The sequence below is a fragment of the Patagioenas fasciata genome, chromosome 11 (genome assembly GCF_037038585.1).
Source record: "Patagioenas fasciata isolate bPatFas1 chromosome 11, bPatFas1.hap1, whole genome shotgun sequence".
Lineage (NCBI taxonomy): Eukaryota > Metazoa > Chordata > Aves > Columbiformes > Columbidae > Patagioenas > Patagioenas fasciata.
The window spans coordinates 6,072,703-6,099,138 of record NC_092530.1 but is presented as its reverse complement, the minus strand read 5'-3'; the positions used below and the strand labels follow the sequence as shown (position 1 = coordinate 6,099,138).

The 26,436-nt window shown below is 50.6% G+C and overlaps 2 protein-coding genes across 4 annotated transcripts; one reads left to right on the top strand and one right to left on the bottom strand.

Moving 5' to 3' along the window:
* Positions 1 to 71: 71 nt before the first annotated feature.
* Positions 72 to 7,671, bottom strand: MARS2 (methionyl-tRNA synthetase 2, mitochondrial). The gene is made up of 3 exons (XM_065846726.2): positions 7,440 to 7,671; positions 6,998 to 7,332; positions 72 to 3,100 (listed from the first exon to the last, which is right to left on the bottom strand). The coding sequence occupies exons 1-3, from the start codon at positions 7,654 to 7,656 to the stop codon at positions 1,922 to 1,924; spliced, it is 1,731 nt and encodes a 576-aa protein (XP_065702798.1). The 5' UTR covers positions 7,657 to 7,671; the 3' UTR covers positions 72 to 1,921.
* AIFM1 (apoptosis inducing factor mitochondria associated 1) lies at positions 7,502 to 24,955 on the top strand. 3 transcript variants are annotated; one of them, XM_071813373.1, is made up of 17 exons: positions 7,502 to 7,518; positions 9,179 to 9,321; positions 12,177 to 12,270; positions 13,509 to 13,538; positions 14,636 to 14,748; positions 15,196 to 15,326; positions 16,013 to 16,103; positions 16,822 to 16,906; positions 17,158 to 17,234; positions 18,851 to 18,959; positions 19,629 to 19,736; positions 20,668 to 20,756; positions 20,837 to 20,977; positions 22,270 to 22,412; positions 22,791 to 22,915; positions 23,492 to 23,688; positions 24,729 to 24,955. In XM_071813373.1, the coding sequence occupies exons 2-17, from the start codon at positions 9,220 to 9,222 to the stop codon at positions 24,798 to 24,800; spliced, it is 1,707 nt and encodes a 568-aa protein (XP_071669474.1). In that variant the 5' UTR covers positions 7,502 to 7,518; positions 9,179 to 9,219; the 3' UTR covers positions 24,801 to 24,955. The 3 variants fall into 3 exon arrangements, with proteins under 3 accessions (XP_071669474.1, XP_065702440.1, XP_065702441.1); XM_065846368.2 differs by lacking the exon at positions 7,502 to 7,518 and adding an exon at positions 7,774 to 7,925; XM_065846369.2 differs by lacking the exons at positions 7,502 to 7,518; positions 9,179 to 9,321 and adding exons at positions 7,776 to 7,925; positions 10,047 to 10,174.
* The last annotated feature ends 1,481 nt before the right edge of the window (positions 24,956 to 26,436 follow it).

The following is a 26,436-nucleotide window of genomic DNA, read 5'->3' as shown; positions in this document are numbered from 1 at the left end:
AGTGTGGACTCGCCTCCATTCGCTCTGTAGGAAACCATTATTTTGCAAATATAATGGGCTGAGGCAGGATCTCCCAGCAAAGCAATTTTTTTAATAACGATATTGCAACACCGGGTGTTCTACCTAAAGGCAGGCACAGCTAATAGGGCGAAAAGCCCCTGCTTATATCCCCCAAAATCCCTGTCGCGATTTCCCTCCCCTGTTGCCCATTGGTTGGTACTGCAGGGTTTACAGAGCACCCGACCCTGCCTCAGTTTACATACAACACCCTTCCCCTTATCAATCAATTTAATATATGGATTCCTGGTACTTCGGCTGCCCTTCCCCCTAAATTAACTTGTAAATACAGGTGTCAGTATGCATAGCAGGGGTCAGGCGCCAGGTCCTCAGTTATGTGAAAACAATAGTTCTTCATTAAACGTTCCTTACAACTCCTTTCTCCTGAGCTACTGTCTTCAGCCTGGGTGGGGAGGATACAGGACCCTCGATCTTGGTTTGTTTTCTGGTGGCTGTCCTGTCTCAGGGAGGCCAGAGCATGGTCCCACCAGCCTCCTTCTCAGACACCCTGCTGCTCTTTAACCCTGCCCCTTCTCCCTGCAGCTCTCCCGCCGGGCTGAGCAGAGCGTCTCCCTGCTCACACCTCACACCGGGGCTGTCTCCACTGCCACTCCGTCCCAGGGAAGGCTCTGGCGCTCCCCGCGCTGCTCTCGCTGCCCCGGTAACGCAGCCCAGGAGAGATCACAGCCCCTAAAATCGGCCACTGGTACAAGAAGGCTCCTGCAGTGAGAAGTGGGGAAGCAAAAGGCTGGGAAGGATTTACCAGAGGCCCCCAAGAGGTCACAACTGCCCCAGAGTATCAGTGCTCAGCTGCCTGCTTCCAGCAGCACTGAAATGAAGCAGAGGGTGCAGTAAATCACCCAGCTAGCAGAAAAGCCTAATGAAATTGAGTCTCGGCCCGAAACACCTCTTTCCTTTCCAATTGTGGTCATGTCTGCAGGTCTATGCAGCTGGGTGAGACCACCCATTTGACCACTGAACCATCCTGTCCCACTGAACTGCCGCTGGTATAAAGAGCAGTCACACAAAAGGGATCCTCCCCCTCAAGGCTCATGTAGACATCAGATGAACCGGGGTTTTGGCCCATAAAGCAATCTCAGCTGATAGACCCAACAGGTCCATTTGGACCATGTCCCAGAAAACCATTCCTGACTACTCCCAGCTGCTTCTCCTGATCAAAACCAGTTGAGATGAGGACATCAGCTGCAGAACTGCTGCTCAGCCCTCTCCCTGCGTGAGCAGAGACGACACTGAGAAGGCCCCAGAAAAGACTCATTCTTTCCTCAGGCAGTTTGATCCTCCTGGAGACTCAGCCTGAATGCCAGCCTGAGGAGGGGTTCCTGGAACGAGCAAGGAAGCAAGTCGGGGAGCTGCTGTCTCTGGAAGAGGCTGCTGAGCAGACTGGCTGCCACAGTCAGGCTTCAAATGTCCTCAGCAGAGCACCTGACCTGCTCCTCACACCAGAAAAGAGAAGGGGCCAGGAGGGAAGATGTGAGACATAGGCTCCTGGAGCCCCACAACTGCATAGGAAGGGTTCCCTGTTTAAAGGGGATAAATATTTGCCTCAGCTGCTTTTTATGTCCCATAAAATACATCAGGGAAAAAAAGCAGCAGCAATATTCAAACCCTAGGCTGTGTCTTCAGCTCATTCTGGAAGCTCTCCTAGCTCTGAGCCCCACTCACGCACCGATCTGCCCAAGTGTGCCTGCTTCCCCCACCAGGCAGACCTGTGCCACGGCCCTGCTCAGCTCAGTTTTCAACTCATCCCCTTTATACCACCACCAAGAGATAGGAGAAACACTCTTTTAACAATGTTTTCCAGGAGTTCCCGAGGCTTTCATTTACAGAAGCCATTTGTCAGAGACTAGAGCTTCTTGGTTTCTGTCTGATGCTGTCCTGACTTCTCCAGTCTGTGAAATAAGACGCCAGTGTCAGGGCCAAGCTGTCTCCCTTCAAAGGGACACGGCTGCCCATTGTAGCGTGGCAGAAATGTCAAACTGGAGAGACCCCTCTCTTCTGGTTCAACAGCCAGTCTGGAAAGCAACTTGTCCGCAGTGTGCGGGATCACGGGCTGCAGCAGAGTCCCATAGACACGCAGGCATTCCAGCGTAACGTGTATGATGGTGTCGAGCCAGAGCTGCTCTGCAGGGTCTTTTCGGTTGAGTTTCCAAGGCCTGTGTCTCTGGAAGAAACCGTTGGTCTGCCTTACGCACACGGCAATGCATTCTAAAGCCTTGTAGATCTGGAAACCCTCAAAATAACCAGCCACTTGCAGAGGCAGAGAAGCCACAGATGCCACGAACTCGTAGTCTTCGGCAGAGGCTCTACCCATGCCTTTTGTCTCCCTGGAATCCAAGATCTTTGGAAAACAGGACTCTGAGAAACACGGGTAAGTGTTGCTGGGGTTAATGCTGAGGGCTGTTGACCGATTCAGGAGCCCTCCGAGCGCATCTGCCAGTTCCGAATTCACAAGCTTCACAACCTTCTCATCATAATAGTCACAATCCCGCTCAGGTACCCCCTGCCTTAGCAAGAAGTACCGAAATCCATCTACTGTGTACTGTCCAAAGCAAGCAAAGGGGTCAATCACGTTGCCCAGGCTTTTGGACATCTTCTGCCCACGGACAGTCCAGTGGGAGTGCACAAAGATCCGCTCGGGGGGGGGCAGCCCTGCTGCCATCAGCAGCGCGGGCCAGTACACAGCGTGAAACTTGAGGATGTCCTTGCCCACAACATGATGTGCCGCAGGCCACCACTCGCCGTGCGTCTCTGGGTAGCCCAGCACACTCAGATAGTTCACCAAGGCATCGACCCACACGTAAATAGTTTGTGTGGAGTCCCCAGGGACAGGGATACCCCAGTGCAGCCGGCTTCGCTCACGGGAGACCGACAAGTCCGGCAAGTCCTCCTCCAGCCAGCGGAGCACGTGCTGGTAGAAAGGGTCAGGGGCAATGGCACGGGGGTTGTTCCGGAGCCACTTCCACAACGGATCCCGGAACGCCGAGAGCCTGAACATGTAATTCTCCTCTTTGGTCCAGTGCACCTGAGGAAGCAGGAGAGAAAATAATTACAGCCCAAATGGCCTGCAAACAGTTTTGCAATTTGCACACAGCATTGTCACAGCGCGGTGTTCGTCGCACGCTCCCTCTGTGTCTGGTGTGTCTCTCTATGACTAGTAAGAGGCTCCTCCCCGGGTTCCCCCACACAACACGTAAGGACACGGGCACTCGGGATGGCTCCGCATGCTGCTTTTCAAGACGCTCGTGCCCCCAGGGAAGGAACTACCTTCACACCGGCCAGATTTGTGTGTCATCAGGCAAGAATTATGGAGAAGAGAATGCATAGTATTGCAATAATAGTAGAAAATCCAGAAAAGACAGAATGAGATCGTTAATTCAATGCTAACCATCCTGGTGGGTGCCTCTGCTTTTCTCCTAGGCACTATGTCCCTCTTTTTCCCCAATCTAAACATTAGCGCATCTTAGGTTCTAACTTTGTTAGCCAATAATCATGTTTAAGTACTGACAGCACTTCTCTCACACCTTTAAATTCATTAAATGACACATTTAGCTAAAACAATGAAAACTTTGTGGGTAGATACAGTATGAGTGAGCTGCATAAAGGCACTCAAAGAGATCTATGTCTAGGTCAAGAATTCCTACTTTTTAGAGCTAAATAAGGCTCAAAGATAAGAAACGACAGGCTCTGGCATTACACAGGAGAGTTTCAGTTTCTAGCACTGAACCCGACAACTTCTGACTCAGACAGAAAGTGCTTCAGCCTCAATACAAACAGTGAAGAGCCCACCACACCTCAGGCTGACAGAGCCCAAGGGGTAACTAATCCCAGTGCTATGAAACTGCTTTACTATGTAGTTGAATTTATCACCTCAAGAGAAATATTCTTCCCTACGCAAATCATAAACAAGTTACACAAAAATGTTTTGGTTGCCCCCCCACCCCTTGAATTCTTGATGTTTTCCTATAATCTTTTTCAGTTTCTGGGTATCAACTCTCAGCTTCCCAGGGGTGATGCTTCACGCAGAGCTTATGCCGTGTCCTCCATCCAATATTCCCTTTTACACGATCCAGTGATCCTTTTGGTAGCAACTCAGGCCACAAAAGCCATCTCAAAGCATGACCTGCAAGTGCTTCTTCTGAAACGCTGACCAAGTCTGGTGTTTGGCTCTGAAGGGCCCACCTGACATCATCTGCTCAGAGCTGCGCTCCCCATCAACCAGGAAGCCGCAGAAAAGGCAAGCAGAAAGCAGTTCAGCGGGAGAAGAGATTAGACACAGGCCGTCTCCTGAGAACCGGTAAGTTAGAGCCTGGAGCACACAGAGAGGCTGATAAAGGGCAGAGCAATTATAACAACCTGCAAAACCGGAGTCTTAGTTCAAGGCTTGCCTGTGAACAGGGACTGGAATACGTGCCCTGCAGAGAAGTCTGCACCCCATCTCTCCCCATCTTCTGACAGCTCTGACCTCAGGAGCACAGGACAACTCGGGAAGCCTCTAGTCCAGCCTCACGCTCACCGCAGGGTCACCTACAGGGTCAGAACAGGTTATTCAGGGCTTGAAAACCTCTGAGGATGGCGACTGCAGATCCTCCCCGGGCAGCCTGTTCTGCTGCTTGGCTGCCCTCATGGCGAAAGTGTCTCTTTAAATCCAGTCTGAACCTCTCTTGTTTCAACTCACACTCATTCTCTCACCGTCCTGCCACGTACCATTAGAAGAACCTGGCTCCATCGTCTTGATGATGATCTTGTAGCTACTGTAGAGCTCCTGCCACTAGGCTCTTCCAAAATCTCATCTTCCATAGGGCTGAAGAAGCCAGCTCCCTCAGCCTTTCCTCAAATGACAAGTGCTCAGCACCCTAACCATCCTGGTGGCCCTCCACTGAACTTCTGCCAGTTTCTGAACAGTGCTTCCTTTATTGGGGGACAGAAAACTGGATGCGGTACCTAGATGTGGTCATTGGAGTGCTGAGTAGCGGGAGATCACTGCTCCTCTTTGTAAAACCCAAGGTAATCCTGTTGGCTGCCTTTGCTGCCAGTGCAGCCGCCCTCCCAGCAAGTACAGAACAGCGCAGCTCCTGCTCCTGCCATGGAGCACCTGCTCACTCACAGCTAAACTAATCCACCACCCTGCACCAGAATGAACCCATGAAACGAGAGCAGCGGAGGTGGGACGGGCCCTCCTGCACCCCTTATTCCAGGACCTGCACCCCCAAGAAGCATAAGGCTTTGTGCTCTGAGTAACTGCCCTGCCAACAGGTGTAAGCTGCTATCAGCTGGTCCCTCCGCCTCCTGTTTGCCAAACTAAGTAGCCCAGCTCCCTCCAGGTCTTGTATGCCGGCGCTCCATACCCTGACGACGCTGGGAGCCTCCCCTCCAGCTGCTCTGCACAATAAATGACACAAAAGCGCAGTAACAGAGTGAAGGATGAGGACAGTTTCCTACAGAGCAGACCCTGATCTCTCAGTGTGCAAGGAAGACTTGAAGAACAACATTTAAAGATGAGCTACACATTTTTGCCCCCAGGCTCTAATGGATACCGAAGCAAAGATTCATCAGAAGCATGGGTTTTATGGCATGTTGTAAACTCTCCCTTTTCCTCCACAAAATCCTCAAGCAACGAACTACCCAATTGCCTCTGGTTGGAGAAAAACACCTACCATGTCTTCCCACCACCTGGCAAAATCTCCTCTGCACCAGGAACATTACTGTTTCTCTTGGACAGTTTGATATGCAGCTAAGGCAAGTAATTGTTCTCAGGGTATATTTGATTTTGAACCCTGCTGACTCTATTCTACATCTAAAGAATCATTAATTTGCCTGGAAAATTCATCTGTTCCCCAACTACATCAGGTACTTCACCAAGAGATACTATTTGCCAACATACCCTTTTCTGTGTGAACCAACACTCTTATGCCCCAGCCTTGCCCAAGTGTCACAAGGGAATAACCCCTGCTTAGCTCTGAAGCACGATTACCTGGAAGTGCTGCATTAAATCATGGCACTCCTGACACCTCACAGAAAGCAGAGTGGCAGAGACGCTCGGTCAAGTACCACACTCCTGCCGGGAGCACTGCTCACTCATCGGACCAAACCACAGACAGATGTTACAGCGTTTTACGCAGGGCCAAAACCCACGTAACAAGACTGATGAAAAGTGTCCAGAGGCCAAACTGAACTGCCTCACAAACCAGGTCCGAAACTCTGCAAACCTCAGTTATAAACACCTTTATCCTTCTACACAGCTAAACCCTTTCATTAGTGCTTTAAAACACTGTTTCCAGGCCCACGGTCCATGGAACCCAGTAGCAGCTGAATCCTTCCCATGGCACTCTAGTGGAGTCCCTCAATGGTCAGTACTGGGACCTCATTCATGGGGATGAATATGGAAAGGGGGAGTGTCAGGAGGATGGAGCCAGGCTCTTCTCAGTGACAACCAGTGACAGGACAAGGGGCAATGGGTGCAAACTGGAACACAGGAGGTTCCACTTAAATATGAGAAGAAACTTCTTCATGGTGAGGGTGTCAGAGCCTGGCCCAGGCTGCCCAGGGAGGTTGTGGAGTCTCCTTCTCTGCAGACATTCAAACCCGCCTGGACCCCTTCCTGTGGAACCTCAGCTGGGTGTTCCTGCTCCATGGGGGGATTGCACTGGATGAGCTTTCCAGGTCCCTTCCAACCCCTCACATTCTGGGATTCTGTGAATCTGCGTCTCCCATTTGGGGATTTGGCAGCTCTCCCTTGTGCAGTGACACATTGCTATAAATGCAGAAGAGACCTACGAAATACAGGCAAGCCTTGGCTGACGTGAATTACAAAAGGAAACATTAAACACCCCCAAATTTAGCCAGGCTGGAGCAGCAGAGGAGCATGCAGTGCTTTCACAGGAGCGGCCACGCTCGCTCAGGATGTTGCAGGTGCCGTTACCTGGTGGCCGGTCTCCACAGACACCTTGCAGGGCTGTCCCTGGGCGTCCCTGCGCTCGGCGAGCTGCCCGGGGGGCAGGAAGGTCTCCTCGGCCGTGCAGTACCAGCCCTCGTACGCCCCTTTGTAGAGAGCCCCGCCATCCCGCAGGGCGCCCCAGAAGTGCCGCACGGCTCGCTGGTGAGCAGGCGCGCTGGTGCGGGTGAAGTCGGTGAAGGAGACGGCGGCCCGGGCCAGGGCCTGGCGGAACAGCCCCGAGACGCGTTCGCACAGCTCCGGGGGCGACGTTCCCGCGGCGGCCGCGGCCTGCTGGATCTTCAGCCCGTGCTCGTCCGTCCCTGAAACGGCAGAGAGGCCGTGGGGCCGCGTCCCCAGGGACACCTCGGGCCGGGCCCGGGGACCCGGGGGACCCGGGGGGTGCGGGTAGCGTGGCGCCCGCGCTCACCTGTGGAGAGGCGGCCCGGGCCGGCGCCGCAGAGGCCGCGGTAGCGGTGCAGCGCGTCGGCCAGCAGAGCGGAGTACAGGTGGCCGATGTGCGGCGGCCCGTTAGCGTAGAAGATGGGCGTGGAGAGCAGGAGGCGGCGGCCGGGCCCGGCGGCGGTGGCGGTGGCGCGGCGGGGCGGAAAGCGGCGCGGCGGGAGGCGGAGGGGCGGCCGCAACATGGCGGCGCCACCACCGAGACGGCGGGACAGAGTGGCCGCCCGGAAGGGTCGGGGGAGGTGCGGTGGCGGCGGCCAATGGTGGGGGGGAAGCGGAGCGGTGGCGCATGCGCCGTGCGGGCGGCGAGGTCGGGCCGGCGGGGCCGGGAGCGGCGGGAGGCGACCTGAGGCGCACGGGGACATGTTCCGCTGCCGCGTGGCCGCCGCCGCGGCGGGGTTGGCGCGCGCCCTGCGGCCTCTCAGCCCCGCGGCTCGGGGCCGCGCCGCCGCAGGTCAGTCGGGACGGGACGGGACGGCTCTATCCCGGCAGGACGGCGGGCGGCCCTGCGGGTCCCTGCCGGTGCGGTAGGCCCGGGTGCGGGGGTCTGGCGTGGGGCGGCGGGCGGGATCCTACCGCTGGCTTCCCCGCACACGCGGGTCGGGGCGTCCCTTCCCGCCGCGCCGGGCCTGTGTGCCCGGCTGGGCAGGTCGCGGTCGGGCCCCGCGGTCTGGCGGAGCTGCCGCTGGTTCTGCGCTGCCGGTACCGGGCAGGGGGCACCCGCACCCCTTGGGCGCTCGAGAGAGGTTCTCCTGCCCCTCTGCTCTGCCCTGGGGAGACCACACCTGGAATATTGTGTCCGGTTGTGGCCCCTCAGTTCCAGAAGGACAGGGAACTGCTGGAGAGAGTCCAGCGCAGCCACCAAGATGCTGAAGAGAGTGGAGCATCTCCCGTGTGAGGAAAGGCTGAGGGAGCTGGGGCTCTGGAGCTGGAGAAGAGGAGACTGAGGGGGGACCCATTCATGGGGATCAATATGGAAAGGGGCAGTGTCAGGAGGATGGAGCCAGGCTCTTCTGGGTGACAACCAGTGACAGGGCAAGGGGCAATGGGTGCAAACTGGAACACAGGAGGTTCCATTTAAATATGAGAAGAAACTTGTTCGGGGTGAGGGTGTCAGAACCTGGCCCAGGCTGCCCAGGGAGGTTGTGGAGTCTCCTTCTCTGCAGACATTCAAACCCGCCTGGACCCCTTCCTGTGGAACCTCAGCTGGGTGTTCCTGCTCCATGGGGGGATTGCACTGGATGAGCTTTACAGGGCCCTTCCAACCCCTGTGAGTTAGGAGGTGATTGGATCAAAACGCTTTTGGCGCTGAAGTAGGAACTGTTTGGCTCCATTTGGATGCTTGTGACTTTGCAGGCGGTTTGCAGCATAAACATGTGCATTTAGGCAGAGCGATCAAAGGGCTGTAGCGGTTGGTGTGGCACCTGAGTATCAGAGGAGCTGAAAGGAGTTTTCTGCGTTTTCTGTTCCTGCTAGTAATTTGTGCAGTTACTCTTTGATCTCACAGATGTTTTTGGTATCCACAACTGCCTGGAGCCGTTTGTTCGTGGCAGAGAGTTCACTACAGTCACTCAGATGTGGTACTGGGCGTTGCAAACAAGTAGCTCGTTTACTTGGTTCAGAAATTACTTGCTCTCGAAATTTCAAAACATAACTGTGTGTTGACAGTCTTTTTTGCATTTTTCTCTAATAAATTGTATTCCTTAGGCAACTTGTTGCAGCGCTGGAATGTTCCCATAGAACTGCAGATGAGCAGACAAGTGGCTGGCTCTGGTGTGCCCGGGGGCAAAGGCGATAGTTCTATTTTTGTCCTTATTGTGGGCTTATCAACGTTAGGAGCGGGTGCCTATGTAAGTAGAAAGGTAGTTCATGAAAAGAAGCTGCAATCCATCTCTCCTGTCAAGCGTTTTGTGTATTTCAGCTAATTTTACTTAGCTTTTTATCTCTGTAGCTATTTCCTCCTTCAGAAATCTTCAAGGGGAGCTAACTGAGCTGGCTGGAAATTAACTTCTTATGATGTTTGTTTGTTTAATACTGTAATTTCAGTTACCTTTTAGGTTTCTTTAGCTACAAAGGCACTCTTTTTTTAAATACTATGACCAACTGCAGCTCTGTCTGGTGTCTTGTATGTGATAGCAGTGTATAATACAGGGAGAGTTGGATGGCATATGCTTTTCATACCAAAATAAACCATTCTTTGCCCCATCTCAATTCAGAGCGACGGTGTTTAGCCTGTGTAAGCATACCAAATCAACCCAAAATGGGTGAGCATACATCTTTGTCCTACCCGAAAGATTCAAAAGAATAAAGCTTTTCAGCCCAACGTAGAGAGTAAATCACCTTCCCAGCAGAGCAGCAGCATTACCTGGGAGTGGATGGGCCCTAACTTTACATTGTCTTTTTCCTCTTCCCGCTGGATATTCTTTACTGTGCCTTGCTGTGCTTTTTTTGACAAACAAGGTAACTGAAATTATAGAGCACATCCTACTTTTCTCAAGATCTGTTTAATCAAGAGTCCTTCTTAATATGCAGTTCTTTCCCTTTCTTCTCTTTCGTTGCCTGTCTTCACCTACAGTTTTGCAATGTCACCATCTCAGATGCCCTTCTAGATCCCTGACGTCTTCAGGTGTTCCTGGCAAAGCTGGCAGCAACCTATTGTTGTACTTAATTGTAGGAGGAACAGTCACTGGGACAGGAGCTTATGTAAGACGCTTAAATAAATGTGTTGTGATTTGGTGAGCGGGTGGAGGGAGGGTATCTTTCTGTATGCTACCTAAATTGTCTTTGTGCTCCCTCAGATATTTAATTTCAAGGGATGTTATCAAATAATTGAAGTTTACAGATTTGATAGTGTCAAACACCAGAGTTCTAAGTGGGAAAAATTGCCTTAGGTTTAACTTTTCCATGTTAAATCTCAAGCCAAAACTGGCCATCTTCGATTTGTAACCATCAGGGATGCACAAATTAATTAACATATCTATTCTGACATCGGTAATGTTGGCATACAAAATAGGGAAATAATCAGCTAAACGTAAGTATGCTAGAGGAAAGGAAAGAAGTTTGGCTAACTTTGTGATTTCTTCAGAGAAGAAATATCCCTGTATTATGGGGCAGCGCACACAGCTGCGTTCCTGACTAGAAGGAGCTTGGCACTGTCCCTTTGAAAACAGTTTTCCTGAAGACCTGCTTTGATATTTTGCATGTATACAATAGTAATTTTTCTCTAAGGGATCAGATTTAATTTGCTCTGTGCTGCCCTTCAGGCTCACTTAAACACTTCATGGTTCTGCTTGCAAAGCAGAGGGAGTTTTGTTAACCGTGACTTTTCTATGTTTAAGCAAAAGACTTTAAAAATATCTCCATTCTTTTCAGCGCTGACGAGTTCTCGTTTTCTGATATTTTTGATGCTGCTTCAGTTCCCTAGATATGCTTTTGTCTGCCTGTGCTCTTTTTCATGCCTGGTGTTACATTCCGCAGTTGTTTGGGACTATTTACTATGCTACAAAACACCTAATTGTGGAGATGGGCAACATGCAGAATGGCTTGGGAGTAAAAGAGATCTCAGTTCCCCAAAGGCATTAACTTCTGCTCAAAGAGAGTTTGATTGTCATAGCACTCAGCTAACAGTAAGTGCTTTGCCGTCAGCTGCAGCATTACCTGTCATGCCTTGACGTTTGGGAGGCTTCTGCTTCTTGCTGGAAATGTTCCAGTTTTAGTATTCTTCCATAATTTGAAATACAGTAATTGGATAGACAGTTGTGCTGCAGACTGTCTCAATAGGGTTTTTCCTCTTTTATAAATAATGCAAAAGGAAAGTTAATGTCGTGCACATGTGAGATGGGTTATTACCCAGGCTAGGTTTTGCCTTAAAAAAATGGTTTGCTTCCTTCTATGTTAACTGAGGAGACAAACATCATACCGTGACCTGCTTCCAGCAGTCTCAATGTGTTTTGCTTCTCTGCATTACTCATTTTTCTTGGAAGTTAATATGATGTCTTAAAAGGTGTTCCCTCCTCATTTGTACCCCTAAATTGTGTCCCCGCGACCTGCAGGCTATACCTGTACTATACCCTGAGTTTCACACCCAAATAAGCGGGAGGTGGGTGCTCAGACGCGGGCTGTACCTGAGCAGCCAGGCTCTGGCTGAGGAGCTGCTGAGGTGGGTGACGTTACCGCTGCCAGCGCCAGGCCCGGCACGCCGGGCCTGCAGAAAGCCAGCAAGGCTGTTTGCTTGTTCTCTGCAGCTGCTCTGTTCTCCTGCAGCTGGAAGTTGCTTTTTGCTTTCAGTTTCTTTTTCTGCAGCCTTGTGTTGTGCCCTGTGCCATGGTCTAGCTTGCAGATAGCCTTGAGTTCGCTTGACTGCATTTCCTTTGTTGTGTCTGGTTCCTATTGAAACAGGTCTGTAGCCCAAAGGCCAGACACCTGCAGAAAGTTTGATTGATTATGGAAAGCAACCAGACAACTGAGATTCATCACATCCTATGTAGAGCAGAATGTTTTCTGAGTGCATTCCTCTTGTAGCTGTGTATTCAAACCTTTATGGGTGCTTTTTTCAGTGAGGTATATTTTGGTCCTTGTGCTTTAACTGAAAGCGGAGGCTTTTCTGAGCAAGCAGGGTAGACAAAAGCCTGTCGAGGGGTAGAAGCAGAGTGGTGCCTTGATGCTGTAAGATACACAAGGTAAATATCTCCTTGTCTCTCTCCAGGTATACAAAACATTGAGAGAAAACAAAGAGCGATTCACCAGCCGCGTCTCATCAATAACTGGGCGGTCTCCAGAAGATGAATCATCTCGTTCCGGTGAGTACTTGTCTGCTGGTTCTAGGTTTGGGTCTGCGTTTCATAAGCTGCTAATCGAGACCTCTAAAAACAAAGCGTCAGCCCTGCTTTTGGCAGAGACACCATGATTCCAGAGGGATAACACGATCTGCCAGCACAAGATCCTCTGCACCTGCCACATCGCTGTCCCGTGCTGGGCACGCGAGAAGTGTCACGTTTGGGCCGCATGTAGAGGGAGGAATTGGGGCAATTAGTGATGGTCTTGATGATGCTTTGCAAGCTGTATGTGAAGCATGAGTGGACTACCTCTGGCATTGAAAGTCTCTTTTAATTGATGGGATCTCAAACCGCAGTGTCTGAACTAGTGAGCCAAAGGATGATATGTTTTGTAATAACAGTGGCTTTAGGTCATAGAAGATAGGGTGTGTTATGTCACTTTACTAGGAACCCAACAGAAAAAATATCCTGCAGACAGGACAGAAAACTGATTGCTGTGGTTTGAGGGAGAGGATAAAACATGATTGTCAGGGTTGAGGCTGGAGGACAGAGTGTGAGATCCTAAATGCTGAAGCAGAGGTCTTGGTAAGTCTGTGTTTCTGGAGACGCTGTCCCTTTATAATGGAGAGCCTGTTAACCCTTTGCTCTCCTTGAGTCAGCCCTGAACTGCAGTGTCATAGAATCACAGAATCATTTTGGTTGAAAATGACGTTTAAGATCATCAAGTCCAACCATTAACCCAACCCTGCCAAGTGCACCGCTAAGGGATGTCCTGAGAACCTCATCTACGTGTCTTTTAAACCCCTCCAGAGATGGTGACTCCAGCACTGCCCTGGGCAGCCTGTTCCAATGCCCCACAGCCCTTTGGGGAAGAAATTGTTCCCAATATCCAACCTCAACCTCCCCTGGTGCAACTTGAGGCCATTTCCTCTGCTCCTGGCGCTTGTTCCTGGGGAGCAGAGCCCGACCCCCCCTGGCTCCAAGCTCCTTTCAGGCAGTTCAGAGATCAGAAGGCCTCCCCTCAGCTCCTGTTCTCCAGCTGAACCCCCCAGGTCCCTCAGCCGCTCCCATCACACTTGTGCTCCAGCCCCTCACCAGCTCCATTCCCTTCTCTCAACTCGCTTCAGCACCTCAAGCCCTTTCTTGGCATGAGAGGCCCAAAACTGAGCCCAGGACTCGAGGTTTGGTCTCCCCAGTGCCCAGCACAGGGGGCTCTGGTGATAGCCTGATAGCCCGTGCTTTACCAGACTCTTCTCTTTCAGATACAGATGCTGCTTCTCAGGGCACAGCAGGTGAGTCTTGATGGTAACATTTAACTGACTGCTTTGTTCCTATGTACGGTTTAACTGCATGTTGCTTAGAAACAGAACCTGCATGTGGGAGGAAATGCGTTCTGCTAGGAAGTCAAAAGTTGGTCTCCTTTCAGAACACAATTACAGAAAAACATGCTTTGGCATTTTAGGGAACTTTACTTTCTTATAAGCTCTTCACTGAATGGCCACTGCAGAGTTTTGGTCTTGCTCACAAGTTGATTTTTGTTCTTATAGACGACATGCAGGTACATCAAACACTTTGCAGTTCATCTTTACCAAATAATTTTGAAAATTGTTTTTTGATTTGAATTACGCTTAGGCCACATCTCTTCTCCTGATGTTTTGAATCATCTTTTGGTTGTGTCGCTCTCACTAGCTCAGCAAAGTGTCGCTTTCTGTAAAACCTGAACGTTGGATCTCTAGGGCCTTGTCTGGCCAAGCGTGGTTTTGCTGTCCTGATTCTACTGTCCAGAGACTGTCTTGATCTGACACGAAGCTTCTGATTGTGTATTGAATGCTGGAAATGAACTTAGTGGGTCTTTGACTTTGCCACCACTTCATCCAGCTGTGCAAATGTAAGTGGCATTCTTAGATCAGTTTATAAAATGAAACCCTATGAGAGTCTGCTGGACATGTGGCACCTGTGCAGGGTAAGGCTTGAAACCTGTTAACAGGCTGTCCAAATAGCGGCATTTCAAGCTTCTTATGTGGATCTTTCTTATTCTTAATATCTTAAACCGGAGAAAAGCAGAGCTCAACCCATCTGGTAAGGGCTGTGCCACTGGCCTGTTCCAAAACTCTGCAACTACCATTGAGCTCAGCTGTGCAGATCTGGCTTAGAAAAAGCCCTTTGCTGAAATCTGACAGTTCGATTTGCGCAGGGAGGCAGCTTGGAGTGAAGCAGCAGCGTGGTCCTGGGGAAGTACAGTGGGGTGGAAGGCGGGGAGAAGGTATTTGAAGGGCAGTTTGCCAAAGGACATCTGTATGTGAAAGGCATCTGCTGACACACTCTTCTTTGGGACCGGGCTGTTTTCCCTGCTGTATTTGCAGTAAGCTGTCCAATCTGTCACCTGCAGCTCCGGGAGCTCGCCCTGAGGTCCCATCCCACGTTCCTTTCCTGCTGATCGGTGGAGGAACTGCTGCTTTTGCTGCTGCCAGATCCATTCGGGCTCGTGACCCTGGTGCCCGGGTAAGATATGCCCTGTTCTAGTGCAGAGCCGTGTGAATGACTGAACACTGTGCTTGCTTCAGAGCCCCTGTAGTGTGTTTTGGCATTTGGTACAGCTGATGTGTTTAATGCCTGCATCCGGAATATGGTGTCCAGTTCTGGCCTCTCAGTTCCAGAAGCACAGGGAACTGCTGGAGAGAGTCCAGCGCAGCCACCAAGATGCTGAAGGGAGGGGAGCACAGGAGGTTCCATTTAAATTTGAGAAGAAACTTGTTCGGGGTGAGGGTGTCAGAGCCTGGCCCAGGCTGCCCAGGGAGGTTGTGGAGTCTCCTTCTGTGCAGACATTCAAACCCGCCTGGACACCTTCCTGTGGAACCTCAGCTGGGTGTTCCTGCTCCGGCGGGGGGATTGCACTGGGTGAGCTTTCCAAGTCCCTTCCAACCCCTGACATTCTGCTATTCTGTGAAGGTGCTGATCGTGTCTGAAGATCCTGCCCTGCCCTATATGCGTCCACCTCTTTCCAAAGAACTATGGTTTTCAGATGATCCACATGTGACAGAGACTCTGCGATTCAAACAGTGGAATGGCAAGGAGAGGAGGTACATGTCACTAACGAGTAGCAAGGGTGAAGGAGAGTGGGCAGATTTCTGTGTTGGTGTCTGTGAAGGGAGCCCTGGGGTGTGCGTGTGTCTGTGTGCGTTGTTGCTCGGCTGATGGAGAAGGGCCAGAGCGTGGCATGGTGCATGCAGGGCCTGTGTGGTGCTGTGCGCTGCAGTAGCTGACTGAGACTCCGCGATGCAGGCTGTGGACTTGAGTGTGGCTTCCCAGAGATGCTGGGATGTTACAAACAAGTCACTCGAGCACTGCGGAGCAGACTGAAAGCTGTGGCAGTGCTGGCAGTTGTCAAGAGGGGCGCCGCTTCACCCATGAGAGTTAGCTTGGTACTTAATAGCTCTTGAATCTTACTGTGATTCCCTCAGACAGATGCCACCACTGGCACAAATCCTGTGGAATACGCTAACAGTGAAGGTGAGGGTGTCACTTCACAGTTCAGAGCTGCGGGGACCCTGGCTCACATTTGATTCTTGTGCCTTTTGTGATAAAGCCTTACTGACCTAAACCCTTGAACTTCAACAGTGTGAAGACCATAATTCTTAAAAATAGATAAATAAGAATTCTGGAGCTCATTGTGAATGCATAAAGTTGTCTTTGTATCACTGCCAATTGCTGAATAGCTGGTATCACAGAGAAAGTGGAACCCGTTTGATGATGGAGCTTTTTTCAGTATATATTTCCAGCCGCCGTCGTTCTATGTGCCTGTTCGTGATCTGCCTTTTGTAGAGAACGGTGGAGTAGCAGTTCTCTGTGGCAAGAAGGTGGGTACAGCACTGGCTGTTGTTCTGGCCTCATACAGTTCCCCCCAAGCAGAGCCTGTGGTCTAAACTGAAACTAAACAACTGTAGATGGTGGCTGAGGAGGAGAATGTGCGCAACTTTGAGAAGAGGCTATATAATGTTAAGGACATCATGAGTTAAGTTTGAACATACTCTGAGGAGTAGTAGCGATCTGAGGGAAGATGAGGAAGGGGAAAGGTAAGTTTAGAGTTTGGGTGTGGGACAGGAATATGCAGAGCCTAGAGACGGGGTGTGACAGAATGGCAATCAGGCTGTATGTTAGAGGAGGAGGTAAGGAGAGCAGAGCGATCTGAGCAGCGGGTTATAATGTGAGCAGGAGCATTGTACAGAGGCAGCAGGAAGGTAGAAAAGTTTATGGTGAGGCTTGTAAAAGATTTGCTTCCCCAGTTATTTATATGTTGCTAAAATAAGGTTTCAGTGACTCCCCTTACTGCTGAACAACAGTGGGCACCTGAGTCTGTTTCTTGGCCTCAGATCTTGGGAAGATCAACCTGATCTATGATGGCTACCAAAGAAGTTGTCTCAGTTCCTACTTCCAGTCTTCTCCCTTCTTCTTAATCTTAAAGCTGGGAGAATGTCACTTCCAAGTTTGCTTCTCCCATCAATAGTCTGTGCTGTTTAGCTCGAATGGCTGACACAGCATGGAAGCTTGAGCTCTCCTCCTTGTTTAATTTTGCAGGTTGTGCATATGGATGTTAGAGGCAACACAGTGAAACTCAATGATGGTACCCAGATATCTTATGACAAATGTCTCATTGCCACTGGTAAGTTGTTTTTTTTCTCTTTGTTATTTGTCTCGTGCCAGGCTTTTTCATTCAGTGGTATTTATCTGACAAGAAAGTTTCTGTGTGTAGTGCTCACACAGAAGGTCTTCCATGTTAAAAACCCAGGGAACAGAGCAAACTAACAGTTTGGAAAGCACAGTCCACATTAAAGGTAGCTTTGCATTGTCTGGATTGCCAGTGACATGGCCATGGTATCATTAGTTTCTCTCTCTCTCTCCCCTTGTCCTCAGGTGGTTCCCCAAGGAACCTCCCCGCCATTGAAAGAGCAGGAAAGGATGTACAACAGAGGCTGACGCTGTTCCGAAAGGTAACCTGCAGGTGCTGCCGCTCCCGGGGGGAGGCTGAAAATATCGGAGCCACTGCCACTATTTTCAGCTTTTTAACTCTTCTGCTGTGGGGCCAGGACAGCTTTGCCTTGGCAGCTGCTCCCCTCAGTTGGTAACCAACTATTGCTATTTACTCCCTTTCCTTGGGCAGGTAAAGAGGATAGAGTCTGCTAGACCGCTCATCCGCTTGCCTCAGCCCCGGGAGCTGTAATAATGTGTGATTTCATTTTAGTTAGTTAGTTCCCCTCCTGTATGACTTTGCTGCACCTTCCAGACCTTTTAAAACCAGGAGAAATGTAAACTGCCAGTCAGTTTGGACTGCAAGCAGTGTGTGCCCGCAGGACCACGAGTAGGTAGCTCAGCGCTCCAGCCTGACAGCACCAGTGAATAAGTGAATGCTGCAGTTGTTCAGCAACTCCCCTGCAGTGCTGGTCCAGCTCTGGGTCCTCAGCACAGGACACACATGGACCTGTTGCAGAGGGGCCAGAGGAGCCAAAGGAATGATCCGAGGCTGGAACAGGGAGGACAGGCTGAGAGAGCTGGGCTGTTCAGCTAGAGAAGAGAAGCTCCAGGGAGACCTTATTGTGGCCTCTCCGTACTTGAAAGGGACCTGTAACAGAGATGGGACAGGCTTTTTAGCAGGGCCTGTTGCAATAGGACAAGGGCTGATGGTTTGTTAATAAAAGAGGGGAGATTCAAGCTGGACACGAGGGAGGAACTGTACACTGAGGGTGGCCCAGGTTGGCCAGAGAGATGGTGGACGAACCATCCCTGGAGACATCCCAGGCCAGGCTGGACGGGGCTCTGAGCAACCTGAGCTGGTGAAGATGTCCCTGCTCATGGCAGAGGTGGCACTGGGGGAGCTGGGAAGGTCCGTCACCCCAAACTGTTCTGTGATTCTGTGATGATTCTATGTTCTCAACACGTTTAAATTCTGTGCCTGCATTATATGTGACTCTGTATTAATGGTGATGTCCTAGCAGTTACTTAATGACTCAGAAAGCTACCTTAATTCATCCTCAGAGGTCTGGTCTCAACACTGGAATAAGGAATACAGCCCCAGAAAAGCTGTTGTGGAATGTTTTACAGAACATAGACAAAGACAAAATACATACTCTGCTTTCTTGCAAACATGGGGTTTAGAACAGGCCTGCAACCTTATCCTTACTCCAGTTCAGGAAATTAACTGGGAATAAGAAGCCGAATGGGAACTTTCTGCTCTGTGCTGGACTTCCCCTGAGGTCTGGTTTGCTCAACTGTGGGAAGGGAAGGGTGGATGATGCGAGCTGTGGCATCTCTGTGGTGCTGCATGTACTGTAGTACGTGTGTGCCTAGAAATGTCATTGTAATGTCTCTTGAAAGGTGAGAGAAGATGCAGGAATCTGAGATTGCCTGGACAGAGAAAAGCTCACACAAACTTTAGGAAGCCAGAGTGGTTTTTGTGTGCAATAGATGAACAGGAGGAAGGAGAAACGTGTGTCCCTTTCTGAGCTGGGGAGAGCGTTGCTCTTATTTCAAAGGGAGAAGCTGGAGAGAAATGTCTTCTGCTGCCATTGCTGTTTGAGGATATTTGAAATGGGAATAAATCTTCTTTCAGATCGAGGACTTCAAAAATTTGGAGGAGATTTCAAGACAAGTCAAGTCTGTCACAATAATTGGTGGTGGCTTTCTTGGCAGCGAGCTGGCCTGTGCTCTGGGGAGAAGAGGTAAGGTGCTTCTGCAGGCAGCTTCTCTTCAGCTGCCACCTTGACAGAAGCGACAGACATGGACTATAAGCAGCCTGACATGATCAGCTTCTTTTTCATCCCATGGTTGCTGATTTTTTTTGCCCAGACTTCTGGTTTGCCTGAAATAACCTTCATGTGTTTTGTTGGCTGTACAGCCTGGCCTGGTTTTCCGTTGTCTCTTGTTAGTTGGCAGCACCCTGACCCCAAAGGTTTGTGTAAGTTGGGCTCCCGGGAAGCTCTGCAGGCCAGCGCAAAGTCATTCCACCCTGTAAAAGGTTGTGTTTGCTCTCTCGGTGCTGAAAACCACCCTCAAACTGTTATTTCCAAGGGGCTGTGAACAACTGGATTCGTACTGTCAAGTGGCGCAGCTTCTTGAGTAGCGGCTTTATGGTCATTTTTCTAAGAAGGGAAGTTTTCTCCAAAATATGAGAAGTGTGCTGTGTGTTACCCTGGAGTTTGCAGGTGTGTGTGACACAGCGGTCAGTCACTTTGTGACTTCCATGGAAAACTGGGGAGCCGGAGCTCCCAGTGTTGGAGACTTGAGTCAAGCTCCTTGTGGAAAGGAAAGCCTGTGCTTGTGTTCTGAAGCCTGCGCTGCTGCTCTTTATCAGTGGGTGCTAAGGAGCCTGCTCTTTGCTTTCCTTTCAGCACGAACCAGAGGCCTGGAGGTCATTCAGCTGTTTCCAGAGAACGGCAATATGGGCAAAGTCTTGCCTGAATATCTGAGCAACTGGACCACAGAGAAAGTCAGACGAGGTGAAGCTGCACTTCAGTGCTTGTCCTGCGCGGGTGCCAGGGCTGCGGTGTTCAAGCTGTTGTCAGCACTTCCTTGTGCAACAGCTCCCGGTTGTTTTGTCGGTGGGGTCACAGGAAGACCTTGCGAGGCAGCACGGGTGCAGAGCAGAGCAAGCTGCAGCTCAGGCAGCTTGGGTAGCGTGCAGCTACCATGAGTCTCTGCTTTCCTGGCAGTTCCTCTGGGAAAGCCCAGCAAATATGAATGCTGATGCCCGTGAGATTATCCCTCTGGCAGTTCCCGCACAGATGATCCGTGCTGCCATACTTGCCCTGTAATCTGGAACCAAAGTTGTCTTAACGATAACTGCCTGTTCTCATCTGAGCTGGACTTGTGACAGCGCAATGCTGTCATTCTAGAGTCACTGTGAGAGAAGGGTTGTGCAGCCCCGTGTGTTATACACACACCGTTGTAAGGCCAGCTGCTGTAGTGTTTAGCTGATAAAGTTGGTAAGAGGTGAGATGCCTTTTTGCCATTTGCTCTATTAAGTGCAGAATCTGTTCCGGTGCATTGGTGAGCGGCGTGGGGATAGAGGGAGGAGGGATATAGCTGGGGCTGCAGATTGCAGGGCCTGATAACCTACAGGTCTGAGTTACTTTCTTCTGTTCACGGAAGCTGCCTTGTGGGACCTCTGGGTCTGGCTGTGACGGAGCAATAGGTAAATGAATGTCCTTAGTGCCTGAAAACCTTGGGAAGTTGTTGGTAGCTGGGCTTCTTTCTCCTCGTGCTTCACTCAAAGCTGCACTGGCCCATGCAGCAAAGATCAGGTGGACTCTCTCTTGGTTCCTAACGTGGCCCCTGCTCTGCCTGCATCAGTTTGCCCCACAGCAGCCTGCTTCAGCTGAAATCTCTCTACCCCGAGCAGGCAGTGACGTTTCCTGTGTTTGCTTGCAGAGGGCGTTACCGTCATGCCGAATGCTGTGGTCAAGTCTGTCTGTGTCCGTGGCAAGCGGCTGGTGATTGAACTGAAAGATGGCCGAAAGGTAAATAGTAAAGCAGGGAGGGGGTAAAGCTTACAGGGGCATTGAGAGAATGAGGATGCTAATTATGAATCCCCAAACAGGTGGAGACTGATCACATTGTGGCCGCAGTAGGGCTGGAGCCTAATGTGGAACTAGCCAAGTCAGCTGGGCTGGAGGTGGACTCGGACTTCGGAGGATTCAGGGTGAACGCGGAGCTGCAGGCACGCTCCAATATCTGGGTGGTGAGTATCTGCAGAGGAGTCTTCTGTCTGCTGGTGACGCTGAGGCAGTTGGAGTACACGGAGTTCTGGGGGCTGGTGTACCTCCATGGGGCAAAAAGCAGCAAGTCATGAGAGCAGTTGTAGTGCAGCTGCTGTCGGCAGCCGTGGGGTCTGTCCGTGCACAACACGCTTCGTGCTGCGGTAACAACTGTGCCGGTTTTTGCATATTTATGCTGTGTAAGAGGAATAGGGGTGACCTAAAGATCACACAATCATAGAGGATCACAGAATAGCTGGGGCTGAAGGGACCTCCGGAGATCATCCAGTCCAACCCACCTGCTAAAGTGGAGTCACCAGAGCAGGTCACACAGGAAGGTGTCCAGGCGGGTTTGAATGTCTGCAGAGAAGGAGACTCCACAACCTCCCTGGGCAGCCTGGGCCAGTGTTCTGTTACCCTCAAGATGAAGTAGTTTCTTCTCATATTTAGACGGAACCTCCTGTGTTTCAGTCTGCGCCTTCTGTCCCTCATCCTATTGTTGGGAACCACTGAAAAGAGTCTGGTCCACCCTTGAGATATTTATCAGCATCAGTAAGGTCTGACTCATCGACTCCCTCGTCCTGCTCAGATGGCCTGTTCTGAACACTCACCACAGTGCCACCCTTGTTAGCCCACCCCATAACTTTTACCCATAAGGACTCAACCTGTTCTTCACCCCCTTGGGCGCAGTTTGATACATTTCAGTTGCTCTCTCACATCAAGAGCAGCTCCTCCACCTCACCTCACTGGCCTGTCTTTCCTAAATGTTCCATTAGCCAAACCCCTCACGATGGCACCAACCTCGAAGCCAGGAGTTACTGTGCATTATGCATTTGTTTCTGCCTGCCCACTTTCCTCCAGCTGGTAGAATGGAGGAAAAGATAACATGGGCACCAGTATTTTTCACTTGCCACCCCAGGGCTTTATAGTCTCCCGTGATCCTGCTCAGGTTCCAGCTTTCAGTGCTGTTTGTGGACAGTACAGTCTGTGCTCTTGACAAGTTGTGGAGCTCTATTGCGTGAGAGTCCTTTTGGTGGGAATTGAGACTTTGATTCCAGATGTTGCCTTATTTTTCCAAAGATCAGTGAAAAATGCTGAGAAATTGGGATTTGTGTAGAGTGGGGAGCGGGGTAAGGTGCTGCTGTTTGGCGTTTGTCAGAAAAAGTCAGTTCATAGTTCCACTTTGTTCCACATTGCTGTCCACAATGCCTGTTTTGTTTGTGCATTAATTTAAGCTTTCAGTGTCTGTGTTCAGTCCTCACCGGTTGTTCTTCAGGCAGGGGATGCTGCTTGCTTCTATGATATCAAACTAGGCAGGAGGCGCGTGGAGCACCACGATCACGCCGTTGTGAGCGGGAGACTCGCTGGAGAAAACATGACAGGAGCTGCGAAGCCCTACTGGCATCAGTCCATGTTCTGGTAATGCTGATTTATTTTGGTATTTCTTCCTTGGCCACACTGCAGGAGCCAACAGTGTCCCAATACTCATATTTGAATGTCAGATGTGTGGCTTTCTAAAGGGTGAAGATACTTGCGGCTCTTAGAAGCCACCCAGCTTCCTTCAAGGGCGCAGGCCTAAAGTATGCTAGATTTTTGTTCATTGAACTGTTTTTGTGAAGCAGATGGCCTTAGACAGGCTGGGTCTTCACGCCTTGTTCCATACCGAAAACCGCTCAGCCTGCGTACCACAATCTCTCTCACATGGCACCATCATTAAGGATTTGGGGCTGGATGGTATTGCCTTGTATTTGTCTCACTGAGGCTACAGTTGGTTTTTTTTCCCCACTTCCTTCGTAGGAGCGACCTGGGTCCTAATGTAGGGTACGAAGCCATTGGCCTTGTTGACAGCAGCTTGCCAACAGTAGGAGTTTTTGCTAAAGCAACAGCAAAAGACACGCCGAAAAGTGCAACGGAGCAATCAGGTAGGGCTGGAGTTGTGCTCAGGAGCTGCCTCCATGCATGAGGGTTTTGTGGCTCTCTGGGTAGTGGCCTCAGTTTCATTGCACTGCAGAGTTCCAGGAGACATCAATCTGTTTGCTTCTTTTCTACACCAAGCTTTAAAGGCTGGTTTTGGTATTAAAATGTGATTAACACATAATGTTTCTCTAAGAAGACATCATGTAACTCATTTGCCAAAATTCAGACTTCTTTTCCCAGGGAGGCTGAATTTCCTCCATAGCAATCAAAGGATCAGGTTTTGCACTGAAGAGTTGCTGTGGTTCCAAGCGTCTTTATTTTGTCGATGCTGCCTTAAAGCAGCAGGCTGTTCTGCCTTTTGCTTTTGGTGATGGAAGTCGGGAATGGCCAGCGCTGTGCTTCATGTTCGGATGGTTTCATTCTCGTCTTACTGAAACTTAACTTTTGCCGGATGCAACTCCAAGAAAAACGCCTCAGTCTCTTCCAGGGCCCTGCTCTTTAGTCCGCTCTCAACATCAGCGGCAAAGAGCTGCTGCTTCTCTTCTGCCCTGGATGTTTGACACCTCTTCTCTTTGCTTTAGGGACAGGTATTCGATCAGAGAGTGAAACAGAAGCAGAAGCCTCCGAAGTTCCCGTTTCTTCAAGCTCTTCCCCAACGCCTCAAGTTCCAAAGCAAGGAGAAGATTATGGCAAAGGTGTCATTTTCTACCTCAGGGATAAAGTTGTGGTGGGAATTGTGTTATGGAACATCTTCAACAGGATGCCTATTGCTCGGAAGGTCAGTGCCGAGCAGCGAGGCTGCTTAGATTGGGGGTTTTCTTGTGGCAAAATCAATCTACCAGTTTAAAATGAGGATAAAGTAATGCAGATGCTCTGTCTGGAGCAGGGCTGTGCAATACCCATTGGTAGCCCTGTCTCAGGTGAATTATGGGAGATATCCATGTGCTTTTCTGCATGTTCAAAATTCTTATAGAAACAACTTGAATCGCGTTTATGCTTCAAGCCTTGCCTTTGCATGGCTGAAATTCCAGGCCTGTAATAAGTCCAGGCAAGAATCACAAACGACAAAGCATCAGCATGAAGTGTCCTCTTTTTGTGCTACTTTGTCTAATGGGCAGGTGTCTAAAAGTCTTAAACATCTCTCGTCCTAGATACACAGCAACAGAAAGTTGGGGTTAGAAGCAGCCTTGAGTAGGTGCTTAGTCTGTCTGCATCCTCCAAGGTCAGATCAGCTATACTTAGGTCATTTTTAACATCTTTGGAGAACGTCAGCAGTCACTATGAGAGGGATGCCACGCTATCTCCAGGCGATCTGTCCCCAGATGAACTCCACTTCATGTTGGGAGGTTCCATTGGTATCTAATCTGAAGCTTTCACGATGCAGTTTAGACCTGTTACTTCTCCCGTCCCCAGGAAAGAGAGATCCTTTCCTTCCTTCTCTTAGCAGCTCTTTGTCTAAATCAGAGCGCCAGGTATGTTCAGGTCCCTCTAAATCAGTGCAAAGGGACTGGCTCTTCTCCTCAGTGTTGAGGTGAAGCGCTTGGTGAAGATACTTGTTCTCCCCAGCTGGAAAGGGAAACCCAGACATCAGAAACAGGGACAGCGAGGTTGGTTTTAACTCCGGCCATTCCTGGAGGCAGATAGTGCTACGTTTCAGAGTCCCGTATAGCTGTGGCTGCAGTAAGTACTGTTGTCATGTTGGTGAGCTTCAGAGAGGATGTGAGCAATTAATCCTGCTGGCTGGTGACTTGTGTACAGCCTCGCAGCGCTGCCTCTTCGTAGTACGTGCGGGTTTTAACTCGTTCTTCCTTCCTTCAGATCATCAAAGATGGGGAGGAGCACGATGATCTCAATGAAGTAGCAAAGCTCTTCAACATCCACGAAGACTAAACTGCGGAATGGGAACACTGCGTAGGAGTGAGCAGGGCAGGGGGCTGTGCACACCCCTTCATCTCACACAGCTTCCTCCGAGTCCTTGTGAATATTTTCAGTCAACCTAGAATTCTAATGTTTGCACCAATAAAGTCAGGTTGTTCTAAGTCAAATGCCTTCTTCCTCCACCTCTGCGTTGCTGGTTTTGAAAGGGGAGTGTGCTGCTCTTAGTTTTGCCCTCATACCAACCATGGTGAAACCTGCAGAGCTGCTGCTTCTCTTGCAGTCCTGCTGCCTGGCTGCGTGAGGGCCATGCTCTTGGAAAAGTGCCTCGTGGTGGGATGAAATAGTACCTGATGCAGCGGCTCCCCTGTGAGCTTGCATTCAAAGCCAGATGCGTGCTCAGGCCTGGTGACTTGTATAAGGTGGGGTATAGAACGGTTGGGAAGATTATGGAGAGAGGCCTAGAGTTGCTAAGGCAGGAGAGAAGGGACTAAATCATGAGAGCGATGGAGGACGCGCACTGATGGAGGTTTGGAAAGCACAGGCTGAGGCGGCTGGGGAGATGCTGGACTCAGGGGTGTGATGGTGGTGGGAGCACGTTGTCAGCTCTGCAGCTGCTACGGGGGAATTTTAAGTGCTGTGCTCCCCACTGTGCGTGCCAGGTGGAAGGGCTGCGGGAACAGGACTTGGAGGGAGAGGCAGCGTTTCACTGTGCACCTGGGGAGAGGTTCGTGCCTCTGGCATGCAAGGGGAGGTGTGTGCAGCTGAGGAGCTGCAGGCTGCTCCGACTTCCCCTGGCACAGGAGTGCCCCAGTGTACCAGAGAGCTCAGCCTGTGGTCTGCAATAGTGTTTCTGCTCATGCTGCAGCAGTTCCTCAGGCTGAGAAGCTGATGAATCAGTGGCAGGAAGGTGAGTGCTGCAGACCTTCAGCCACCAGGCCAGGAGGGCTGGCGCACATCCCTGCAGGGCCTGGACATGACACAGGAGAGGACACCAGGCTCCAGCCTTGCTCTGTTTCAGGATAAGGTGCAAGTGTAAATGGGAGAAGGGGCCCAGGGTTGCAGCTGCAGGGAGGGAGAATCTGGTAGAGAATTGCGACTGAGCTTGGACTGCGAAGACACCACTCGTGACCGGCTGCCAGCTGGATCTGACTCCATTCACCACAGCTCTTTAGGCCCAGCCATCCAGCCAGTTCTTCATCCAGTGAAGAGTTTGCCTGTCCAAGCCCTGAGCTGCCAGTTTCTCCAGGAGAAATCTGTGGGATACAGTGTCAAAGGCTTTACTGAAGTCCAGGTACACAACATCCACAGCTTTTCCCTCATCCACTGAGCGGGTCACCTTGTCATAGAATCATTTAGAATCATTTTGGTTGGAAAAGACCTTTCCAATGACCGAGTCTCCAACCATAAAGCCAACATTAAACCATGTCCTTAAGCATCACAGCTACATGACTTTTAAAGCCCTCCAGGGCTGGTGACTCCACCACTGCCCTGGGCAGCCTGTTCCAATGCCCAACCCTGAACCCTGGACAATGGGCTGCACCAAGATCTGCGGCAGCAGAAGTAGAGCGGCTGGGCTGTGTATACACAGGCATCTCAAATCAGAACAGGGACGAGGGATCTGTGCTGCCCATTTCCTATGAAGTTTAAC